The following is a 23836-nucleotide window of genomic DNA, read 5'->3' as shown; positions in this document are numbered from 1 at the left end:
ATAGAAGGACTTGCAGCATCCATTCATCTCCTCGTATTTTCCTCCTCACTAGCCTTTGTCCTTCTCTCATCACGGGAGTGGATGGTCAAAAACCCTCCCTTCCTTCCGTCCCTCCATCCCTTTTCTCCTCCTCCTCCTCCTCTTCCTTCTCCTCCTCCTCCTCCTCCTCCCCTTATCTTGCCTCCACTCTCCGTCCTTTCCCATTACGATTTTTTTTTTTGTCTTCTTTCCTTCCACATTTTTCGTTCTTCTCGGATTTCTTTGCTTTCCATGTCCACTTTCTCTCTCTCTCTCTCTCTCTCTCTCTCTCTCTCTCTCTCTCTCTCTCTCTCTCTCTCTCTCTCTCTCTCTCTCTCTCTCTCTCTCTCTCTCTCTCATTGTGTCAGAGAGAGAGAGAGAGAGAGAGAGAGAGAGAGAGAGAGAGAGAGACCGAATGTGAGGAAGGGAGGATATCGTGTGTCCAGAGTGGTGTGGAAGGGAGAGTGGAGACGAGGAAAGGAGAGGAGAGGGAAGGAGAGAGGAGGAGAGGAGCGGAAAGAAAGAGGAGAGAGAGAGAGAGAGAGAGAGAGAGAGAGAGAGAGAGAGAGAGAGAGAGAGAGAGAGAGAGAGAGCAAGGGGATTAAAGGGTTGCGGAGAACTAAATGGGCTGGGAGAGGGAGGCAAAAAGGGAGAGGAAGGGAGAGATAAGGTAGGAGGAAGGGGAAGAGTGAGGAATATACGAGGATTAGTTTTTTCTTCTCTCTCTCTCTCTCTCTCTCTCTCTCTCTCTCTCATGAAAAAAATACCCAGAAATTGCATTGGTTTTCTCCATAAGGGCAAAAAGTGACGTTCGTGGCAAGATTAAAAGAATATATTAAACGTGTTGAAGGGAAGTGAATAAAAGATGTTGACAGAAAGACTCTTCAGCCTCGATCGTTACTCACGCGCGAAGGGAGGAGGAGGAGGAGGAGGAGGAGGAGGAGGAGGGTCAAAAGGGCGAATTTGAAGGTGATTCTGTCAAATATATATTAATAATCAGAGGTGAAGGGAGTTAAATACACTGCTCCTCCTCTCCTCTTCCTTTGTCTTTCCTCCTCCTCCTCTTCTTCCTCCTTGTCCTCCTCCTCCTCCTCCTCTTCTGCCTTCTCCATGATTTGAACTGAAATTTATTTGAAGTATTTATTCGCAAATTGCTCCTGAAAGGTAAACTGAATCCTCCTTCTCTCTTCCTCCTCCTCCTCCTCCTCCTCCTCCTTCTTCACGTGAGGTACCCAGCCGTCGCCTCAAATTAGACAAATGACTATCGAGATAACCACCTGTCTAGTGTTTGAATCTCTCGGCCAAAACAGGTGAGTGCGTGTGTTCGTAAACTCTGACGGCGGTGCATAGTTCTGCGTTCGAGGGGGAGGGGGCTACTGAGTGTGTGTGTGTGTGTGTGTGTGTGTGTGTGTGTGTGTGTGTGTGTGTGTGTCCCTCACCAAACTCACACACCAGATGCTCTCACTCTTCTCAATCTCTTCATCTTCACGCCAAATGCTCTCCCGCCATCACCCTCACTCAGCAACATCCTCTTTCACCTCCTCCTGCTCCTCCTCCTCCTCCTCCCTCCGTTACCTGACAACTGGCAGAATAACAGATAAAACAAATCCTGCCCATCGGGAAGGGGAGGTTGTGGGGAGCACGAAAAACAGGCCTGTAGGGGGCGGCTTAATGCTCCTGCTGTTTCTTTTTATCTTCGTTCCCTGTCGCTGTTCCTTCGTTGGGTGACGCTTTCTGTTCTGTTTTTAGCGCGTATTTGTATAACTTCCTTCTTCCCCTTCACACGAGTTGCATGTTTCGTTATTTTGCTTATTGTTTCTACGGCCTGTCTCTTCCTTATTGCTCCTTGTCAGTTTATGATCCGATTTTATATTGTGTTACTTTCCCTTACGTGATTGTTTTGGTTCTCTGATGTTGCTTTATGCTCCTTGCTAGTTAATGTTTTTGTGATTATGACCGTTTTGCTTGTTTCCCTTTTCTACTTTTTTTGTTGTTGTTGTTCCTCCCTCATGCTGTGTTGATGGTGTGCTGCTGCTGCTGATGTTGATTCTCCTTCAACCCTTGCTCTGAAACTTTAATCTGTGTCGTACTATGTTCCCTAATGCTCTGGTCTGACTCCCCATGTTACTGTTCGTCTCATATTCTTTACTCTAATTTCCTTCTTCTATTTATACTCCTCCTCCACCTACTACTGTTTCTCCTGTCTACTAGCTAACTCCTCCTCCTCCTCCTCCTCCTCCTCCTCCTGCTGCTGCTGTTATGGAGTGGCTGGCTGGCGTGGCGGTGACGGCAATTAAGAGGTTGTCATCGCCACTTAGTGAGGACAGGTGTTGGTGCAGCTGCGGTGAGGTGTTGGTTTTCTCTCTCTCTCTCTCTCTCTCTCTCTCTCTCTCTCTCTCTCTCTCTCTCTCTCTCTCTCTCTCTCTCTCTCTCTCTCTCTCTCTCTCTCTCTCTCTCTCTCTCTCTCTCTCTCTCTCTCTCTCTCTCTCTCTCTCTCTCTCTCTCTCGCTCCATTTATTTCCTTTTTCCTTCCTCGCTTCCTTCCTTCCATTATTCTGCGGGCATTTATTTTTTTTCCCCGTTGTTTTATTTTTGCCTCTCAACTCTCCTTTCTTCGGCTTCGCTCCCGTTTCCTTCGTCGTAACACTTTTCTTATCAATTTTTCAACAAGTTTTCGCCTTCTTTGTGTCTGGGAAAGTTCGCCCAAAACATTTTTCTTACCTTGTTCCTCCGAGTTGGTTGGTATATATGTGTGTGTTCGCATGCAGTTCCATCCTTTCCTACCTCCTCACCTCCCTTTCCTTCTTCTCCTCCTCACCCCCCTTTCCTCCTCCTCCTCCTCCTCCTCCTCCTCCTCCTTTTCCTCTGTCTGGCAAGGAACAATAGGTCGTAATAATCTTAATAAGCGTATTAGCATTCACTCTCATCCTAAAGGTGTTTTAATATGCTCCTCGTGGGGTGTGGGCGAGGGCGTAAGGGCATGGGGGTGGAGAGGACTTCGGTGTGCATATGAGGTCGTGGGGGGGGGAGGGGGGGAGTAGGTTGGGAGCAAAGAGCAAGCGAGGGCTGTTTGGGGGGCGGGGTGAGGGGTGGGGGGGAATAAGGTAAGGTGCCACTTGAGGTTAGGCAACGAGGGGTAAGTGGTAGGGCGAAAGAGTGGGAGGGGGGTGTTGGAAGGGGATGGTAGGTAGGGTGCAAGGTGGGAAGGGTGTGTTGAGAGGGCAATGAGCAAGAGGGAAGCGGGAGGTATGAGTGTAATGGTGTGGGGAAGAGGAATGGGATGCAGCGGTGTGAAGGGAAGGGAAGGGTTAATGGGAGGGAGGAGGAGGAGGAGGAGGAGGAGGAGGAGGTATGAAGAATGATGCAGTCTTAGCCCTCCTCCTCCCATTTCTCTCTCTCTCTCTCTCTCTCTCTCTCTCTCTCTCTCTCTCTCTCTCTCTTTTTGAACTGCATTCTTTTCTCTTCTTTCGGGCTGTGCGTTCCATAATCCTCCTCCTCCTCCTCCTCCTCCTCCTCCTCCCTCTCCTCCTCCTCACACCTGTAGCCCCGCCAGGTACACAAAGAGCCTCCCCGATACAGTAATTACCCCGCTAATCACCGCCTCCGCTCGCCTCTTGTAAATAACCAGAGTTAATTCACGTCAGTGGCGGAGGAGCGAGAAGCTTGTGGTCCCCCCCCCCCCTCCTCCCTCCTCCTCCTCTCCCTCCTCCTCCTCCTCCTTTCTTCCGATGCAGATATGGTAGTAGGAGGAGGAGGAGGAGGAGAAGAAGGAGGAGGATCGTGAGGATGTTTTAAAAGTGTGGGAGAAGAAGGCAAAAGTTCGTGTTTGTAAAATGAGCGAAATAGAATTAGAAATGTTTACGAGACAGAAAGAACAGAAGCAAGAGCAGGAGGAAGAGGAGGGTAAGGATGAGGAGAACGAGGGCAAGGAGGGAGGGAGAAAAAGAAAAGATGTGACGTAACGGAGTGGAAACAAGGGCAGGCAAGCCGTAAAGAAAGAGGAGGAGGGCAAAGTGGCCTGCTGAAGAAAGAGAACAAGAAAGAGAGACAGAGAAACCATGAAGGAGAAGCAGCAAATGGGAGAAGTTAAGATGAAAGGAGATTAGAGGAAAGTCAGAGAACGAACGAGAGAGAGAGAGAGAGAGAGAGAGAGAGAGAGAGAGAGAGAGAGAGAGAGAGAGAAGGGTAAGGCAAGGCAAAGGACCAGTGGAACATAATTGAATGTTTGCATGCCCTTAGGTCCTCCTGCCTCCTGCCGCCTCTCATGCCTCACCGGAGAGCCCCTTGGGGTGGATGCCCCTCCCACGCCCGCACCCACGCCAGCACCCTTCCCTTATACACCTCTAAACACACACCTCTCCCTCATACACACTCCTGCTACCTCACATCAGTACACACCAGACACCCAAGCCTCCACCCACTCCCCCCACCTGTCTCCCCACCTCCCCTAAAAATGCATATATCCCTCTGTCCACATCCCACCTTTTGTCTCACCTTCCATTTGTGTCTCATCTCCCACCTGTACACCCCTGCATCCCGCTCCTTCACCCTGTATACTCCTGACTCACCCTGCCTCTTTCACCCCATAGTTACCCATCCATTACCCTGCCTAACTCTTCCACCCTCACCACTATGTCCTATCCCTGACTCAGTTTCTATATATCTGTTCCTCATCTTCTCTGCAGCATCTTATACCTGACTCCATGCCTAAGATCCATGGCTCACGCTTCAAAACTCATCTCATTCACTACTCTACCTAAGAATCCTTCCTATAAAACAAACTCCTGTACCTTTTTATGCAACCTCCTTCCTGTTTTCCTGTTCTCATTCACTACTCTACCTAAGAACCCTTCCTATAAAACAAACTCCTGTACCTTTTTATGCACCATCGTTAAAGCTTTTCACAACATCCCCACCTCTCATAACTACCCAGCGACCTCCTTCCTGTTTTCCTGTTCTCATTCACTACTCTACCTAAGAATCCTTCCTATAAAACAAACTCCTGTACCTTTTTATGCACCATCGTTAAAGCTTCTCACAACATCACCACCTCTCTTAACTACCCAACAACCTCCTTCCTGTTTTCCCGTTTTCTCTAAGCCTCTCTTAGCATGTGCCTTCTCTCTCTACCCTCCTCTTCCCATCCTCCTTTCTCCTTTCCCACCCCTCCTCCGTTATAGCCTTTACAGTTACCGTCTTCCTGCATCCCCTACCCTCTCTCCCTCCCTCATCTTCCCTTCACAGTCTCCCTCCCCAGCCTCCCTTCCCTTGCTCCCCATTCCCCCAGGCCCATCGTGACTGCCCGCCTGCCTGCCTGTCTTCTCCTCTTCCTCCTTGTCCTCCTCCTCCTCCTCTTCCAGTGTAAGCTTGGATCGATCTCATTACCTCAGCTTCAAAGTTTCTTGCTGGACGTGGAAAGTGGAAGGCAAGGAGGAAAGGGGAGAACAGAGAGAGAGAGAGAGAGAGAGAGAGAGAGAAGATCGAAAGGCGGGAAAGAGAAGGGGGAAGGGGGAAGGAAGATGCAGGAGAAGAGGGAACGGGAAGGGGAACGTAAGGACACACTATATTATCAACAATGGGACAGGTTTTGGGCGGACAGGTGAACCGGCAATTTAAAGCAGGTGAGGAAGGGTAATGGTGGTGATGGTTGTAGTTGTGGTTGTGGTTTGTGGTGACGCGGGTGATGTTCTTGGTTAGCTATTGAAAAGAAGGTAATATGAGAAGGGTGGATGATGGTATGTTGATGGATGATGAAGGGGTTTTGAGGGATGGTGATGAGGTATAGTGAAGGGTGTTAGTGAAGGGGTAGTATAAATTGACAGTGATGGGGTTATGGAGAATGATGATGGTGAGGTTTTGAGGTGTTGAAGGGGTAATAGAGAACGTTAGTGGTGGGGTTATGGAAAATGATGGTGAGGTTGCGAACTGTTAGTGAAGGGGTTGTAGAAAGTGTTATAGTATAGTGAAGAGATAATATAAAATGTTAATGATCGGTTAAGGAGAATGTAGAAGAGGTTGTGAAGTGTTAGTGAGGTTTTGATGGGAAATTATAAGTGTAAGAAGGGAATATTATTGAAGTGAAGGGAAGATGAAGGGTTTACAGTGTTGATGTGAAGAGAAGTTACACACGTATGGGAAAGGAAGAAGGTTGGGATTGTTAGGGATTAGAGAAGGGAAGAAGAAATGAAAATGAAAAGAAAGAATATTATTGAAGTGAAGGGAAACACGTATGGGAAAGGAAGAGAAAAAGAGAGAGAAAAAAGAATGGGTTGGGATTGTGAGGGATTAGAAGGGGAAGGAAAGTGAAATGATAAGTGTAAGAAGGGAATATTATAGAAGTGAAGGGAAGATGAAGGGTTTACAGTGCTGATGGGAAGGGAAGGTACACACGTATGGGAAAGGAAGAGAAAAGGAGAGAAAAAAGAATGGGTTGGGATTGTGAGGGATAAGAAGGGGAAGGAAAAAGGGTTCAAAGAGTTCAGAAAAGGTATATTCGTCCTCTTCTTTTTCTGTCCACTGCAATATACAAACACGGTTATCTGAGTGTCAGTCACGAAGGAGGACTGTGATTTGCTGCCTCCTCCTCCTCCTCCTCTCTCTCTCTCTCTCTCTCTCTCTCTCTCTCTCCTCTCTCCACATTTGTTCTCTCTCTCTCTCTCTCTCTCTCTCTCTCTCTCTCTCTCTCTCTCTCTCTCTCTCTCTCTCTCTCTCTCTCTCTCTCTCTCTCTCTCTCTCTCTCTCCATTGTCGACCATTTCCTTAGATTCATCAAGAGAGAGAGAGAGAGAGAGAGAGAGAGAGAGGAGCTTCTCACATCGCCGCCAGAACCTATTTACTGAACCTCATTGAGCGGATGAAAATTTATTATCAGGGTTAACTTTTACACGGTAGTTGATGCCGGACTTTCGCCCTCACCCTCCCTGATCCCCCCTGACACTCACACCCTCTCCCTCTCCCTCTCACACTCCCTCACACTTTCTCACACCCTTACTCTGTCACCCTCACTCACTTTCACCCTCATCCTCACCCTTTCTCACTCATCTTCCTCACCTCTCTCACATCCACACCCTCATTCTTTCACCCTTACCCTGACCCTCCCTCACATCCCTTCCCTTATCCCCTCTCCCTTACGTTCCCTCGTCTTCTCTCTCTCACTCTCACCGGCTCTCGCTTCCTCACACCCTCACACTTTCCCTCACCGTTCCTTACGCTCACCCTTCCTCTCACCCTCACATCCCTACCCCCAGTCACACTTACTCGCCCTTCTGCCTTCATTCTTCCACGACCCCTCCCTCCATCATACCCGTACTCTCACTCACACTCTCACACTTACTCATCCTTTTACTCATCCTTTCCCACCCTGACCCACCCTCACTCAAGGCTGCCCCGGTCCCTCAATCATTCCCCTCATAAAGTCTCCATTCTGCCCTTTTTATATTTTCCTCTTCTTCCCATTTTCTCTGCCAGTATTTTTCTATTATTTTTTAGTCTTCTTATCTGCTCGCTTTTTATATTTTTTCCACTTTTTGTATTTTTCTTACCTCGATTGAATTCTAAATGATTTTCTCTTATCTATTTCTCTTCATTTCGTTTTTTTTTACTCATTTTCGATTTTTTATATTTCAACGCTGTACTCATCCTCTCTCTCTCTCTCTCTCTCTCTCTCTCTCTCTCTCTCTCTCTCTCTCTCTCTCTCTCTCTCACTCTCTCCCCCCCCCCCCCCCTTGCATTTGAGGCCACCCAGATTGTGTTTCGTGCCTGGGACAAATTAATCGTACTGTGCACAAGAGAGAGAGAGAGAGAGAGAGAGAGAGAGAGAGAGAGAGAGAGAGAGAGAGAGGATGACCCCGTTAAGTCTTTCCCAGCAGTTTCCTTTTCCTCCTTCCTCCCCTCCTTCCGCCCCTCCAACGCTACTTTTCTCCACGGGCGGTATTGGAGGGAAGAGAGGAGAGAGAAAGGAAGGGAGAAGAAAATATGGAGGAAAGGTGTAAGGGAGAAAGATATGGATGAAGGGAGGAGGAGGAAGAGGAGAGTTAAGGAGTGTGTAAGAGAAAAGTGGAGTAGCCCCTATTTGTGGAGTAATGAAGGAGAGGGAGAGGAAAGGAAGGAAGGCAGGAAGTTATGGAAGACAGAAAGGTGCAAGAAAGGAAGGAAGGAGGAAGAAGAGAGTAGAGGAGTGTGTAAGAGAAAGGTGAAGAAAACACTTATTTGTGGAGGAATAAAGGAGGGGAAAAGAAGAGAAAAGAAGGGAGGAGAATATGAAAAATGGTGCAATGAAGAAAGATAAGTAGAAAGGGAGGAGGAAGAGGAGAGTAAAGGAGAATAAAAGATAAAGAGGGCAGGACGGAAGGAGGAGGAGAGGAAGAGGAGGAGGAGGAGGAGGTATGGAGGAAGGGTAGAAAAGAGAACGGCATCCCTCGGCGTCTTCATGGCCTTCCCTCAGTATAATAAGCTCTGTAAGTGAATTTTTAGCTCAGTTCCCAGCGAGCAGGCGAAGGGGGCGTATTACCGCGCTGTGAGGAGCTGACGACGGGGCTTGGAAATGAGATGGAGAGAGAAGAGAAGAGAACAGAACAGAGGAAAGAGAAGAAAAGGAAATAAAAAAGAAACAAGTAAAGAAAGAAGAGGAACAGAGAAATAGAAATGGAGAGAGGGAGAAAGAAGGAAATAGATAAAGAAAAAAGAAGGGAAGAAGAAGAAAAGGAGAGGGAGAGAGAGAGAGAGAGAGAGAGAGAGAGAGAGAGAGAGAGAGAGAGAGAGAGAGAGAGAGAGAGAGAGAGAGAGAGAGAGAGAGAGAGAGAAAGCATATTAGGCAGCAAGGATCACTTAAGCATTACCCATTGAGTCGTGATTGCGCCGTTCATCCTGCAGAGAAGAAAAAAAGGCAAACAAACCTCTCGCAGCCTTTTCGAAACACACCAAAAGAAGAGAAAAAAAAAAAACAATAGGATTCCATTTCCATAAATCGTCATTGGAAGCGTCTCGGGCGTTCTCCTGAGGGGGGGGAGGGGGAAGGGGGATGATAGGGGGTAAGGGGGGCAGGGTGAGGTGTGTGGGGTGCTTCCTTATGTATGCTTCTGTTGGGTGTGGCGGAGGTTTGGGAGCGAGGAAAGGTGATGTGGAGTTTAGTGGAAATAGCGTGCGTGTGTGCGTGTGTGTGATTATGTGTGTGTGTGTGTGTGTCAGGCAAGCAGGCAGATTCAAGCTTGTTTTCATTCTCTCGTAAATTAACTGTCGCGAGAAATACACACACACACACACACACACACACACACACACACACACACACACACTGAAGAGGAGGAGGAAAAAATCATGCTTTTCCATTTCCGGTACGAGAGCACAGACCAGCTGGGTAATTACCGTGAGCCTTGAGCGCCCCAGTAAACCCCCCGCCCCGTGCCCCGCCCCGCCTCACGTAACCCTGCACCTCTTCCACACGCCCCCGACCGCCCCGTCCCATCCCATCCTCGGTCAAGGCATTTGTATTATGTTTTTTTTTTGTCATAATGAATGGATTTTGTGCGTACCGTGACATTGCGTCGTGTTTCTATGTTTGTTTGTTTGTACCTGTGTGAGTGAGTGGGTGGTTGTGGGTGGGTGTTTCAGAGACAGACAGACAGACAGACAGGGAAAGCGTGATGGAGTTGTCAGCCTCGTCGTCGTCGTCGTCCCCCTCCGGCAGGTGTACCGTCTCACCTGCGGTTTCCGGGACTCACCTTACCGTCGTGACCTCTGACCTCGCTTGACTTGCCTCTCGTTATTATTCATGCGAGCGACTTTTTTTCCCTTTCGTTCCCCGGAGGCTCTGAAGGATAGGGAAGGGTGGGATAGGCGAGAGAGAGAGAGAGAGAGAGAGAGAGAGAGAGAGAGAGAGAAGGCAGGCTTACTATATGACTGGAAGGGCGGAGAACAAAGAGAGTGGCACGGAGGTTGTTCTAGAGGGGAGGAAGGAGGTTTATAGAGGCATGGGAAGGGAAGAGGCATTATGGATGAGGTGCACTTGAAGGGAAATGACTGAGGGAACGTGAGGGTAGCCGTGAGGGGTCAGGAAATACTTACCGTGGGAAGGGATGCATACAAATAAATGATGTTGGTATATAGTGTTTGTGGGAATTGAACAGAATGCGAGAGGGAAGGGTAGGGAAGTAGGGTGTGTGATTGGCAGTTTCAGGACGAAGGTAAGAAAAACACAGGTAGAGTTGGCTTCTTTATACGTCCAGGTAACTTGCGTGGGCTTCCATATATCACGCAGGCTAGGAAAAGTGCAGGTAAAAGGCGTGGCATTTATACAGGTAAGAAGAACACAGGTAGGATCGGCCTCTTTGTACGTCGAGCAGGTAGACAGTACTGGTAACATACGAGGGGTTTATACAGCATACGACGAGGAGCAGCGGGCAAGGTTGAGGCGCAGGTTAATACGTCATCCTTCCAGCAGCCATCTTGTGTGCGGGGACATTCCGGCCACAATAACGGGCGTGCATGTGGCCACAAATTGAGTCATTATCTCATTACCGCACCTTTACGACGGGTAGGCGGCGTCCACACACACTGAACTCCCCCCACCCACCCATCCACCCTACACACCCACATTCTCACCCACCCACCCACACACCCAAGGCCCATCACACCCCTTACTAACTTACTTACACAGCCCTTAGTTACTTGCCCTTTACTTACCCTCCACACACACACACACACACACACACACACACACACACACACACACACACACACACACACACACCCCCCCAAAAAAATATAACACCCACCCACTCCACATTCCCCCCCCCCCCCCCAACACACAAGGCCCATCACACCCCTTCCTTACTCCTCCTCTTTCTTCTCTATTCACTTCCACTTCACTCCTCCACTCTCCTTACCTCCCTCCCTCCGTATACTTCCCATTCCTCCTACATCTTCCCTCCCTCACCCTTCACTTCCCCCTTCTCTCTCTCCTTTACCCTCCAGATCCCCTTCCCTCCACCCTTCTTAATCCCCTCCTCCACTTTCCCCTCTTTACCCTCCACCCTCACCTTTAATGCTTTCCTCCACAGTCCCTCATCACTGCCCCACCCTCACCCCCTCCTTCACACCCACTCTCTTCCACCACCTGCCCCCCCCCCCCCCTCTCCTGCCCCCGCCCCCGTTTTCCCTGGCCATTATTGTTCACCATGTCACCTGCTGCGGCCTGGCTCCGGCTTACCTCCTGCTGGGTCTGCTGGTGGTGGTGGTGGTGGTGGTGGTGACTTACTAAGGAGGACCTCGCGTGGAAGAATCTTGTGGTCTGGGTTTGTTCGAGGTTTACGGTTTGTGTGTGTGTGTGTGTGTGTGCATGTGTGTGTGTGTGTATTTTTAAGCAGTGTTTTAGTATATATTCCCTTAAGGCTTACATGTGTACCCCTTTTTTTTTATTCCATCCCTCTTCTGAAATTGACCTCTCTTCACCCCACTCACTTTTTTTTCTTATATTGGAGCAGCGCCTAGTGTTTTTTTTTCTTTTTTTTTTGTTATTTTTTTTCCCTTGGGCTGCCTCCCTTGCTGAAAAAAACACATGGTCATCTTCCTTGCCCTCCTAACAAGCTTATAATGTACCTTTTTTTGTGTCATTCCTCTACAGTCTACACGATCCTCTTCCTCGCCCTCCTAACAAGCTTCTAATGTACCTGTTTCTATGTCATTCCTCTACAGTCATATTCCTCGCCTTCCTAACAAGCTTCTATGTACCTGTTTCTTTGTCATTCCTCTACACGGCCATCTTCCCCGCCCTCTGACAAGCTTCTATGTACCTGTTTCTTTGTCATTCCTCTACACGGCCATCTTCCCCGCCCTCTGACAAGCTTCTAATGTACCTGTTTCTTTGTCATTCCTCTACACGGTCATATTCCTCGCCCTCCTAACAAGCTTCTATGTACCTGTTTCTATGTCATTCCTCTACACGGTCATCCTCCTCGCCCTCCTAACAAGCTTCTATGTACCTGTTTCTTTGTCATTCCTCTACACGGCCATCTTCCTCGCCCTCCTAACAAGCTTCTATGTACCTGTTTCTATGTCATTCCTCTACACGGCCATCTTCCTCGCCCTCCTAACAAGCTTCTAATGTACCTGTTTCTTTGTCATTCCTCTACACGGCCATCTTCCTCGCCCTCCTAACAAGCTTCTATGTACCTGTTTCTATGTCATTCCTCTACACGGTCATCCTCCTCGCCCTCCTAACAAGCTTCTATGTACCTGTTTCTATGTCATTCCTCTACAGTCATATTCCTCGCCCTCCTAACAAGCTTCTATGTACCTGTTTCTTTGTCATTCCTCTACACGGCCATCTTCCTCGCCCTCCTAACAAGCTTCTAATGTACCTGTTTCTTTGTCATTCCTCTACACGGCCATTTTCCTCGCCCTCCTAACAAGCTTCTAATGTACCTGTTTCTATGTCATTCCTCTACACGGCCATCTTCCTCGCCCTCCTAACAAGCTTCTATGTACCTGTTTCTATGTCATTCCTCTACACGGTCATCCTCCTCGCCCTCCTAACAAGCTTCTATGTACCTGTTTCTATGTCATTCCTCTACACGGTCATCCTCCTCGCCCTCCTAACAAGCCTCTTCTCCCTCCACAGGTCACCAAGTACCGCGTCGAGGACTGCTCCTCCTACACCAACTGCTCCTCCTGCCTGGGGGCGCGGGATCCCTACTGCGGCTGGTGTTCCCTCGAGAAAAGGTCAGTTTGCCCCCTTTGCTCCCTTTTAAGACTCCTGCGTGGCACTCAGGGATGTGTCTAGTGCCTCGCCGGACGCCCTGTGACAGCTTTAGGTGCCCCTTCGTGTGACCGCGTGACTCCTTCGGGTGTTTTGTGGCTCATTCCCGGCCTTCATTCTTGGGTCGCTGTGTCTCCGTGTGGGTCTCCTTCATGGTGTCATTGTGTTGCCTAAGAGTTTCCTGTGGCACTTGACGGAGCCACTAACCCAAGAGAGAGCAACCAGGAGGAATGAGTGTTTTTTTTTGTCGGTTCCTTTTCTCCTTAATTTTCTCTTGTTGCCTCTCTTTTTATCAAGTGTGTGTTTCTTGTGTTTTTTTAGTTACATTTTCTCGGGGCCACTAACCTAAGAGAGAGCAACAAACAGGAGGAGTGAGTGTCTTTCTTGTTCGTTTTCTCCTTAATTGCCTCTTTTGTTGCCTCTCGTTTTATCAAGTGTGTGGTTCTTGTGGCTTTTGAGTTACGCTTTCCCGGAGCCACCAACCTAAGAGAGCAACAAACAGGAGGAGTGAGTGTCTGTTACTGTCTCATTTTCTTGGTAATTCTGTCTCTCTTGTTGACTCATTTTATCAAGTGTATGTTTCTTGTGGCTTTTGAGTTGCGCTTTCCCGGAGCCACTAACCTAAGAGAGCAACAAACAGGAGGAGTGAGTGTCTGTTTCTCTCTCATTTTCTTGGTAATTCTGTCTCTCTTGTTGACTCATTTTATCAAGTGTATGTTTCTTGTGGCTTTTGAGTTACGCTTTCCCGGAGCCACCAACCTAAGAGAGCAACAAACAGGAGGAGAGAGTGTCTGTTACTATCTCATCTTCTTGGTAATTCTGTCTCTCTTGTTGACTCATTTTATCAAGTGTGCGTTTCTTAAGAATTTTGTGTGGCACTTTCTAGAGGCCACTAACCTCTGATAGCAGCAAGCAGTAGGATTGAGTGTTTGCTTTCTTCTTCGTTTTCTCTTTAATTATCTTCTTTGTTGCCTCTCGTTCTTTCAAATGTGTGTTTCTTAAGGCTTTTGTGTTTCGCTTTACTGGCGCCACTAACCCAAGACAGTAACCAGGAGTGAATGTCTGTTTTCTCGTTCGTTTTCTCCTTAATTTTCTCCTTTTGTCGCCTCTTGTTTTATCAAGTGGGTGTTTCTTTAGACTTGTATGGCACTTTCTCGGGGCCATTAACCAAAGAGAGCAACAAAAGGGAAGAAGTGTCTGTTTTCAAGTGGGTGTTTCTTTAGACTTGTGGCACTTTTTCTCGGGGCCATAAAACAAACAGGAAGAGTCAGTGCTGTTTTCTCGTTCGTTTTCTCCTTAATTTTCTCCTTTTGTCGCCTCTTGTTTTATCAAGTGGGTGTTTCTTTAGACTTGTATGGCACTTTCTCGGGGCCATTAACCAAAGAGAGCAACAAACAGGAAGAGTCAGTGTCTGTTTTCTCGTTCGTTTTCTCCTTAATTTTCTCCTTTTGTCGCCTCTTGTTTTATCAAGTGGGTGTTTCTTTAGACTTGTATGGCACTTTCTCGGGGCCATTAACCAAAGAGAGCAACAAACAGGAAGAGTCAGTGTCTGTTTTCTCGTTCGTTTTCTCCTTAATTTTCTCTCTATTTTGTTGCCTCTCGTTTTATTGTGTTTCTTAAGGCTTTCGTGTTTCGCTTTACTGGCGGCACTAAACCAAGACAGTAACCAGGAGTGAATGTCTGTTTTCTCGTTCGCTTTCTCCCTAATTTTCTCCTTTTGTTGCCTCGTTTTATCAAGTGTGTGTGTCTTAAGACTTTTGTGTGGCGCTTCCCGGAGCCACTAACCTCTGATACCAACAAGCAGTAGGAGCGAATGTCTGTTTTCTATTTCGTTCTTTCCTTAATTTTCCCCTCTTGTTGCCTCTCGTTTTATCAAGTGTTTTATCTAGTCTCGTTTTATTAAGACTCCTGTGTGGCACGTTCCCGGAGCCACTCACGTAAGACAGCAACAACCCGTAGGAGTGAGCGTCTGCTTGTCGTTCGTTTTCTCTTTCATTCTCTTTGTTACCTCTTGTTTTACCATGTGTGCTTTGCTTACTATTCTTCCTTACTTTCATTCGCTCCTTTATGTCCCACTTCCCGGCAGCCACTCACCACAAACCTCAACTTGCTGGAATGGCTGTGTTTTCCCTTCATTTTTTTACCCGTTAATTATCCCATGTTCTTTGTTTTTCCTGACCTACCAAGTAATGGGAGTTAGTTATGTCGTTGGTTGCTGTTTGTCTGTAGCTGTTCTGATTCCTGACCAAGAGACGAATTCTGTCAAAGTTTCCCCTAAATTCTCCAACGTAACATCACATTTTTGCACCGTCAGTTTTGCTCAACTCAACCAATAAACGACCATACGCAGACGTTATGTTATCTTGCCACAGGCCGTTATTCTTTCGCTCTCCCGGTGTGCCTGACGAGGGGACTGACGGAGGCGGTCAGGGCTGACTCCTGAAGACCTTTTTATCAGACGAGGTGGTGGTCGGCCCGAGAATTATTGGGCCCACATCCATTTTCTTATCGAGGCTTTTGGACACTGATGAATAGAGTGGCTGCGGACGGTAATGGAGGTAGGGGAGAGGGAGGCCAATGGTTGCTCCCTACGAAGACATGAAGGGAGGAAGAGGAAGAGGAGGTGGTGCTGGTGCTTCATTTCAGGGAGATCTTCGTCGCTCGCCTCCTCGCCCTCGCAAGTTCCTCCTGATCCACTTTTCTCAATTGCATGACTTCGTTCTGCAATCTAAGACGTCGCAACTCATCCTATTTCGTCTTCTCTCCTTCCTCTTCCTCCTCCTCCTCCTCCTCCTCCTCCTCCTCCAACTATCGTCTTTGGCAACTTTCTCATCGCTGTCCCTCATTCCATTCCACTGCATTTGCTCCCTCTATCCAAGTACCCGTTTCCTCTCTCTCTCTCTCTCTCTCTCTCTCTCTCTCTCTCTCTCTCTCTCTCTCTCTCTCTCTCTCTCTCTCTCTCTCTCTCTCTCTCTCTCTCTCTCTCTCTCTCTCTCTCTCTCTCTCTCTCTCTCTCTCTCTCTCTCTCTCTCTCTCTCTCTCTCTCTCTCTCTCTCTCTCTCTCTCTCTCTCTCTCTCTCTCTCTCTCTCTCTCTCTCTCTCTCTCTCTCTCTCTCTCTCTCTCTCTCTCTCTCTCTCTCTCTCTCTCTCTCTCTCTCTCTCTCTCTCTCTCTCTCTCTCTCTCTCTCTCTCTCTCTCTCTCTCTCTCTCTCTCTCTCTCTCTCTCTCTCTCATGGTATAGGAAGTTGTCGTGTCTTGGGGAAGTTAGTTAAGGCATCTTGGTGGTGGGTACGGAGAGAGAGAGAGAGAGAGAGTACTACACCACTATGGGCCGCGTGGTCAGGGTGATACGAGGAACATGGGGTTTCTGAGGACCTTTGAGAGGGAGAGAGAGGAAGGCTTTCATAAGTAGTAGAATTTTAGTACGGGGAGGAGGAGGAAGAGGAGGAGGAGGAGGAGGAGGAGAAGGAGGATGATAAGAAAGACAAACGAAGAAGAAATAGATGACAGCGAAGTAGTAATACAGAGAAGTAATTGAGGTGAATAAAAGTATCCATAACTTAGCGCTAGAATATAAAACAACCTGATAGAAGTTCTTCCTCCTCCTGTCTCCTCTTGTCCCCCCCCCCTCCTCCTCCTCCTCTTCCTCCTCCTCTTCTGGCGCACTTCATTATGTCGAGAAGTCATTCATTCATTCCTTGTTAACGGAGCAGTCACAGTATCACACTTTTGTTGCTCCTTCGCCCGTCAGACACTCCTTTCCTGCACGCTAAGTCCCTGAAGGTGTGTCTTGAAGCCTGAGTGTTTGTTTTCCTTCCTGATTGCTGTCCACCTAACTGTGTGTGGTTGTGAGTGTGGGTGAGGGGGAGGGAAAGGTGTGTGTGTGTGTGTGTGTTTAAGTGGGGAGAGGAAACTAGGAAGGTGTTGGAGTAGGTTCTAGGAAGAGGAGGAGGAGGACGAGGTTAGCCTAGGTCTGTCCTTCCTCTTGTCTCGACAGGTAATTAAACACAGAAGCCAAAGTTGTGGGTTAAGATTGTGTTGTCTCGTAACTCCTCCTCCTCCTCCTCCCCCACCTGCTCTTCCTTATCCTCACCTCCCTGACCCCTTCTTCCTTCCTTCGCCACTTCTCCACACCCTTATCGCCTTCGTCTCATCCTCTCCGCCTCCTCTCACCTTTCTGACTTGCTGAGCTTACCAACCTGCCTCCGTGGAACTCCTCTTGCTCCTCCTCCTCTTCCTCCTCCTCCTGTGTGTTTTTTTCTCCACATTTTATTTTACTCTTTTTCTATTTCTTTTCCTCTTCCTCCTCCTCCTCCTCCTCCTCCTCCTCCTCCTCCTCCTCCTCTTCCTCCACCTCCTGTGTTTTTTTTCTCCTCCTTCACATTTTATTTTACTCTATTCCCTTTTTTATTTTTCTTCGGGTCTCTTATCATTTGTTTTCTTCATCTTATTTTTGGCCTCTTCCTCTTTTTTTTATTCCTCCTCCTCCTCTTCCTCCTCCGGTGTTCCTCCTCTCTTTCTTCTCTCCCACATTTTATTTTGCTTTTTCGTTTTATTTCTTTACTATTTTCCTTCGGGTCTCTCACCATCTGTTCTCTTCATCTTATTTGCATCCTCTTCCTCTCTTGATTCCTCCTTCTCTTCCTCTTCATCTCCTCCTTCTCTTCCTCCTCCCCCTGCGGCCACTTATAATACAACAGTTTATATTCATGAGGTTTAGGAGATGTGCCGGAGGTGTGCGGCCAGACACATCTCCCCTCGCCTTCAGGTGCTCCCGAGCTTCCAATTTTCCCCGTCGCCCTTTTTCCCTCCGTTTTTTCACCTCGTTTCCCTTTTTCCTCGATGGGTGAAAATACTGTCCCACTCCGTCTTGGCCTTGAGTGTGGAAAAGGGGGAGAGAAATGTAAGGAAAAGGAAAGAAGATAGTGGAAATGTAGTGTGAGGAGAGGAAAAGGAGGAGAGGTGTGACGAGGTTCAGGAAGTGGAGGCTTGGGCGAGGAGGAGGAGGAGGAAGAGGAGGAGAAGGTAAGGACATGAGAGATGCATAATGGAGGGGCAGGAATAAGAGAAATGAGGATCCGATTGAGCGTAGAGGATTGGGAAGACGAAGTGGAAAAGAGGGATTAGGGAAAGACTGGCAGACGGGCAAGAAGCTGGAACGTGGAAAGAAGTCGAGAATGAGAGAAGAAAAGAGAGATAAGAGAGAAGGAAAGGGAGAACAATAGAAAGATTTTTTTTACCATATTTTTCACACTAACGGAAGTAGATCAAGGGCCAAAAAAATAATAATGAGAGAAAAAGGAAAAGGGGAACGTTAGGAAGATTTATTTATTATTGTTTTTTTAGAGTAAAGAAAACTAGAAAAAAAATAATGAGGAAAAAAGACCGCTAATCACTGCCCTTATAGTAAAGAAAAAAAAAAAGCTTAGAAGAGTGGCCAAAACAGAGAGATCAGTTGAGGAGGAGAATTGGAGAGAAGTGTTGAGGGGAAAGAGGTGGAGAGGGAGGAAGGAGGATGAAGGGGAGATGAATGAGGTGTAGCAGGGTGAATAACAAAGGGTGAAAAAAAAGAGAAGGGAGGTTTATTTCCATCTTCGCGTCTGCATCATTACCTTCTCGTCTTCCTCTTATGAAAACAAGAAAATGAACTCCCTCTACCTACCACCTCCTCCTCCTTCCCTTCCTCCCTTCAACGTCTGCGATTCCTCCATCATCTCCTCCTAGTCTTCCTCTTCCTCATCCTCCTATAGCATCTTCCCGTATGTATTAAGAGAAGAAGAGGAGGAGAAAGTAAAGAAGAAGGAGGAGGAGGAGGAGGAGAAAGTGTGTAAGATTAGTAAATAAAAGAAGGAAGGAAACAGAAAAAAACGGAGGAAGAGGAGGAGGAGAAAAAGGAGTAAAATAAAAAGGAAGAAAACCCGAATAGAAAGAACATCAAAGAAGAGAAAAATCGTAGGTCAGGACGGCTTGTGGCACTGTAAGAGGAGGAGGAGGAGGAGGAGGAGGGAGATGCGAGTAAAGTGGTGATGGTTATGATGGTCATGGAGGGAGGGGGAGGGGAGGAGGAAGGGGAGGAAAGTGGAGGTGGTGATGGTGATGGTGATGGCGGTGGTGATGGGGAGGGAAGATGACGGGAGGGAGGGAGGGAAGGAGAGAAGGAGCGAAGGCCTCGTCAGCAAACAGACAGACTATGACAATGGCGTGATAACAAGACCGACATAAACGTATAGGGGGGAGAGGGAGGGGAGAGGGAGGGGGAGAAGGGGAGGGGAGGAGAGGGAGAAGAAGAGGGAGATTGTCGAAGATATTATTCTGAAGTTGTTATTCCGAGAGAGAGAGAGAGAGAGAGAGAGAGAGAGGATATTCCAAGAAGAGTCAAGAATGAGAGTAAAAGTGCAGTTTATTTCTTCGAAAATGAAAAGTTTTCCAATGTGGTGTTATTAACTTGGGTCCTCTGTGTGTGTGTGTGTGTGTGTGTGTGTGTGTGTGTGTGTGTGTGTGTGTGTGTGTGTGTGTTGTAGTTGTTAGAGAGAGAGAGAGAGAGAGAGAGAGAGAGACTCCTAAACTTGATGACGAATACATTGAATTAATTAAGAGCTTCAATATTTTCCTTTCCCTCTCTACAACAGTTTAGTCAGACCCCACTTGGAATATGCGGTACAGTTTTGGTCTCCCCACCATGCAAAGGATATTGCTAAATTAGAAGGTGTTCAGCGTCGGGCAACGAAAATGATCCCTTCCTTGCGCAACAAATCCTACGAAGAAAGGCTTTCTACCCTTAACATGTTCTCTCTTGAGAAACGTCGCCTCCGAGGAAAACTGATCGAATGTTTTAAAATACTTAATGGTTTCACGAATGTAGACAGATCAACATTGTTTATGATCGATGACACTTTGCGCACGAGGAACAATGGCGTAAAACTCAGATGTAGACAAGTAAATTCAGACTGCACCAAATTTTTCTTCACCAACGTTGTAGTGCGAGAATGGAATAAGCTTCCACCGTCAGTGGTCCAGTGTAACACGATTGACTCCTTCAAAAATAAGCTCGACCGTCACTTCCTTCAACTTAATATCAACTAGAGTAGAAATGCAACGTTTTGGAGTCTTCTGATTAATGTAAAATCACTTAGGTTTAAGGACAGACCACCAAGTCTGGACCATGGGGTCTGTGTGGTCTGATTTTCTATGTAAATCTATGTAAACCTCCTCCTACTCTTACTCCTCCTCCTCCTCCTCCTCCTCCTCCTCCTCCTTCACTACCACCTCTCACGGCCTCCTCTTTCTACGCTACAAATCCCTCCTCTCCTCCCTCCTGCTCCTCTCTCTATTCCCTCATCTTGCTCCCGTCCGTCTTTTACCTCCTCATCCTCCTCCTCTCCTTTCCTCCTGGTCCTCTTTTACCTCCTCCGCCGCCGCCGCTTCCCGGAACACTCGGCCGTCACCCTTTCTGTCAGACCCGCGCCGCCCCCCAACACAAGCCTGCCGCCGCCCGCCACACCGAGAGCCTCACTTCGACGTGTCAACTTGGTGTCGGGAATTTGTTTTGGCGGGTTACGTCCAGGGCAGCGGGGAAAGGGGGAGAGGGGGGAGGGGAGCTTGTGGCACTATGGAGGTGAAGGGCGTTGTGGCGATTGAAGGGAAGGAGGAGGAGGAGGAGGATGGGAGGAAAGAGGAGGGGAGTAAGGGAGATGACAGGGCCTTGGACGTCTGAGCAAAGGGTTCGACGTGAAGAGCGGGAAGGGGCGGCGTGAAGAGGGACACGTGTGGGGTGTTTAGGCAGGTCTGAAGTGGATGTCTGGCGAGGCGTCATTACTGTGAGTACTGCGGGGCGTCCGGTACCCGAGGGAGGGGGAGGGGGACTGAAAGGAAGGGGACTGGGAGGTGAAAAGAAGGGCCAGGGTGAGAGGGGACTTGAAGGAGCAGAAGGGACTGGTAGAAAATTTGGGGCACATTGCGTTGAAAAGAAGGGTCAGAGGAAGCGAAAGGGGGCTGGGAGGAGCGTTCAGGGCTTGAGGTAGGTTAGGGAGACTAGGATGGTAGGCAATAGGGGGTTGCAGGGAGCTTTGGGGGCCTTTAGGAAGGTTAGGGAGGCTAGGAAGTGAAGGGAGAAGATGAGGAGGAGGAGGAGAGAGGCGGAATGAGGGACGAGGATACGCGAGGGTCAGAGGAACGGACACTGTTACATGGATTTAGATTTCGACGGTCGGTAATTCTGGATCTTGTTCTGGCGACGTCACGGATTTCCTGCGAGTTTGGACAGCGAGGAAGAGGAGGAGGAGGAGGAGAAGGAGTAGGAGGAGGAGCAGCAGGAGGAGGAGGAGGAAGAGTAGGAGGAGGAGGAAGAAGGAATCAGGGCGCGTGTTGAGGGTCAAATGTGATCATCTAAATGGATGAGGACGCAAGAGACGGACGGCAGTGCTCCCTTGGCACCTCCTCTTCCTCCCCCTCCTCCTCCTCCTCCTCCTCCTCCTCCTCCTCCTCCTCCTCTTCCTCCTCCTCCTCCTCCTCCTCCTCCTCCTTGTAGCCGTCAGCAAGTCTTGGATGAGAAGATTAAGGTCGCATGGATGACCAATCGATTTCTTGTGATGAACTTGCCCGTTGTTGATGATAGACCCTCCCCTCCTTCCCCTCCCTCTCTCCCCTCCCTCCCCTCCACTAGCACCTCCCTTCCTCCTTCCCCTCCGTAAATACCTTCTCTTCAATCCCGGTCTCCTATTGTATATCCGCCCCCTTCTCCTCTCCTCCCTCCATTTCTTCCTCCATCCCTTCATCAAATTCCCTCACGCAAGCTTTTCCTGCAAACAACCTCAGCCTCTAACTCACATTCCCCTTTTTTCCTTCTCTCCTTCATTCCTTTCCCCTCTTTATTTTTCCTCTCCCCTTTTTCTTTTCTTCCTGGCGTCACCATCCACCCCTCTCCCTCCCTCCACCGGACCCTCATTACTCTCCATTATTACTCTTCTTATTACCTTTCGGAGGGTCGCCACGCCAGGAGACGCGACTCGGGAAAACAAACGGGAGGGAGACGCCGGCGAAGGGACCCGCTGAAGGAGGAGGAGGAGGAGGAGGGGCTGGACGGGGCCGAAGTGAGAGAGAAACAACAACCAAGTGAAGGCTGTAAATCATCCCTCACTTCCTTTGCACTTTGCCTTTTCGTGACCTTTCCCTTGAGACCCGAAGGAAGAAGAGGAGGAGGAAGAGGGGAAGGGGGAGGGGGAGGACGCTAAGCTAGGATGAAGAAGAAGAAGGAGGAGGAGGACTTACGTTGGCTTGGTTTCCTCACGCTGGAGGTCCCGAGGAGGGCGTGGAGGGCGAGGGTGAGAGGCGACTTGAGTGACCTCGCACGGGCAGAGACACTCAGTAATCCTCCGCGCTGATGAGGTCTTCGTGTAGCCGGCGCGATTATGCACTTAGGAGCGGGGCCGGCGAGGGGGTGGCGCCGCGTGGTCAGCCGCTAACTGGGCATTATTCCCTAACTGAGGTCTCGATAATTGTGGGGGGCGGCAGGACTCGGGGTCAGCGGGTTAAGAGTGGAAAGATTTGGGAGGGAGGAGGTAGAGTTCGACGAGGAGGTATAGGAGGAAGGAGGAAGATAATGAATAGGAAGACGCGGACGAGGAGAGAGGAATGGCAGGAGAATTGGATAGAAAAGAGAAAAAGGAGGAGGAGGTATAGGAGGAAGGATGGAGATAATGAATAGGAAGATGCTGAGAGAGGAATGGCTGGAGAATTTGATATAAAAGAGAAAAGAGAGAAAAAAGGAAGGATGAGAAGGAGGGAAAGGTATTGGAAGAGGTGGATAATGAAATAGAGGAAAAGGGAAAAAAAGAGGAAATCGTGAATCATGGAGTTTGCAGACGGAAAAAGCAGGATTGTTGAGGTGCAGAATGGCCCGAAAAGATGATGATGAAGAGGAATAGTAGAAATCACTGAAGACCAAGAAGGAAAACATGAAACTGCCTTGGGAAGTTGAGTTGACTTTGAGCATTAAAAATTACCTTGCCGTCAATAATTTCTGAGAGCGGCATTTAGCATTGTCTTCACCTAACCTTACAATGGCCGGGGGGTGGGACAAGTGTGGTGCTCAAACTTTCATCACACGAAAGAGAAAAGAAGGAAAGAAGTGAAGAAAACCGGAAAATCTAAGAAAGAATGAAGAGAGAGAGAGAAACCAACAGCCTGGGAAGACACATAGTCGGCCGATGATCATAAGTCACCTCATTTTCTTTCACCTTCCTTCCGTGAGAGAGAGAGAGAGAGAGAGAGAGAGAGAGAGAGAGAGAACCAAAAATATTACTATACCTTCAAGACTTCGGTGGAGAGTTCGTTATTTTACTTAATATTCCCGGTAATCTTGCAGCGAATATTTAGGTGAATGTTTAACGCTTGGAGGATATTTAGAGCGCGAGATAAGAGGAGCGGCCCCGCGGGGTGCTCCGGGGCTGATCAATGGGGCTGAAGGCAGTTACGGGGCGAGGACAATGGCTGACGAGGGTGGGCATGACGCCAGTTCGAGTCCCCCCCCCCCTCCTCCTCCTCCTCCTCCTCCTCCTCTTTATCTGCCACTCTCCTTCCCCGTCGTTGTCATCCTTCTTCTCTTCTCTTCTCTCTTCTATCCTTCCTTTGTCCGCCGTGTCTTTCCTCTCATCGTCAAATACTTCTCCTTCACTTCTTCCTCATCCTCCATTTCCTCCTCCTCCTTATCCTTTAGCTTATCTCCCTCTCCTCCTTCATTTCTTCCTTCTCCTCCATCTCCTCCTTCTCCTCCTTACCCTTCAACTTTTCCTCCCCCTTTGATATTGTCTTAAATGAAATAAAACAATAAAGAAAATTTGTTACTAATGAAAAAAATACTATGGAAGTTTGGCAGTCAGTCGGAATAATGGAAATTTATTGAGCGAGCGAAGGAAGGTACGATCAGAAGGAGAAAAAACGAAGAAAAAGAAGAAAGGCTATATGATTTTTTTTCCTTTTCTGGTTGAGGGAAAAAGAGGGAGAAAAAGTATGATATCGACGTCATTCGTTTGATTACAATATAATGAACACTATTTTTTCCGTGTCA

General features: G+C 48.3%; 1 protein-coding gene across 3 annotated transcripts in view; it reads left to right on the top strand.

The window, feature by feature from the left end:
• The window catches only part of LOC126986813 (plexin-B-like), a 474607-nt gene that overhangs the window by 322585 nt on the left and 128186 nt on the right, over nt 1-23836 (top strand). For all 3 annotated transcript variants that reach the window (XM_050843318.1, XM_050843394.1, XM_050843224.1), the window contains exon 5: nt 12634-12734. In XM_050843318.1, coding sequence (XP_050699275.1) covers nt 12634-12734 — 101 coding nt within the window. The remainder of the gene's footprint in view (nt 1-12633; nt 12735-23836) is intronic.

This window comes from Eriocheir sinensis, chromosome 1 (genome assembly GCF_024679095.1).
Source record: "Eriocheir sinensis breed Jianghai 21 chromosome 1, ASM2467909v1, whole genome shotgun sequence".
NCBI classification, from domain to species: Eukaryota; Metazoa; Arthropoda; class Malacostraca; order Decapoda; family Varunidae; genus Eriocheir; species Eriocheir sinensis.
The sequence above is the reverse complement of the archived record's forward strand: the minus strand, read 5'-3'. Positions and strand labels throughout refer to the sequence as shown.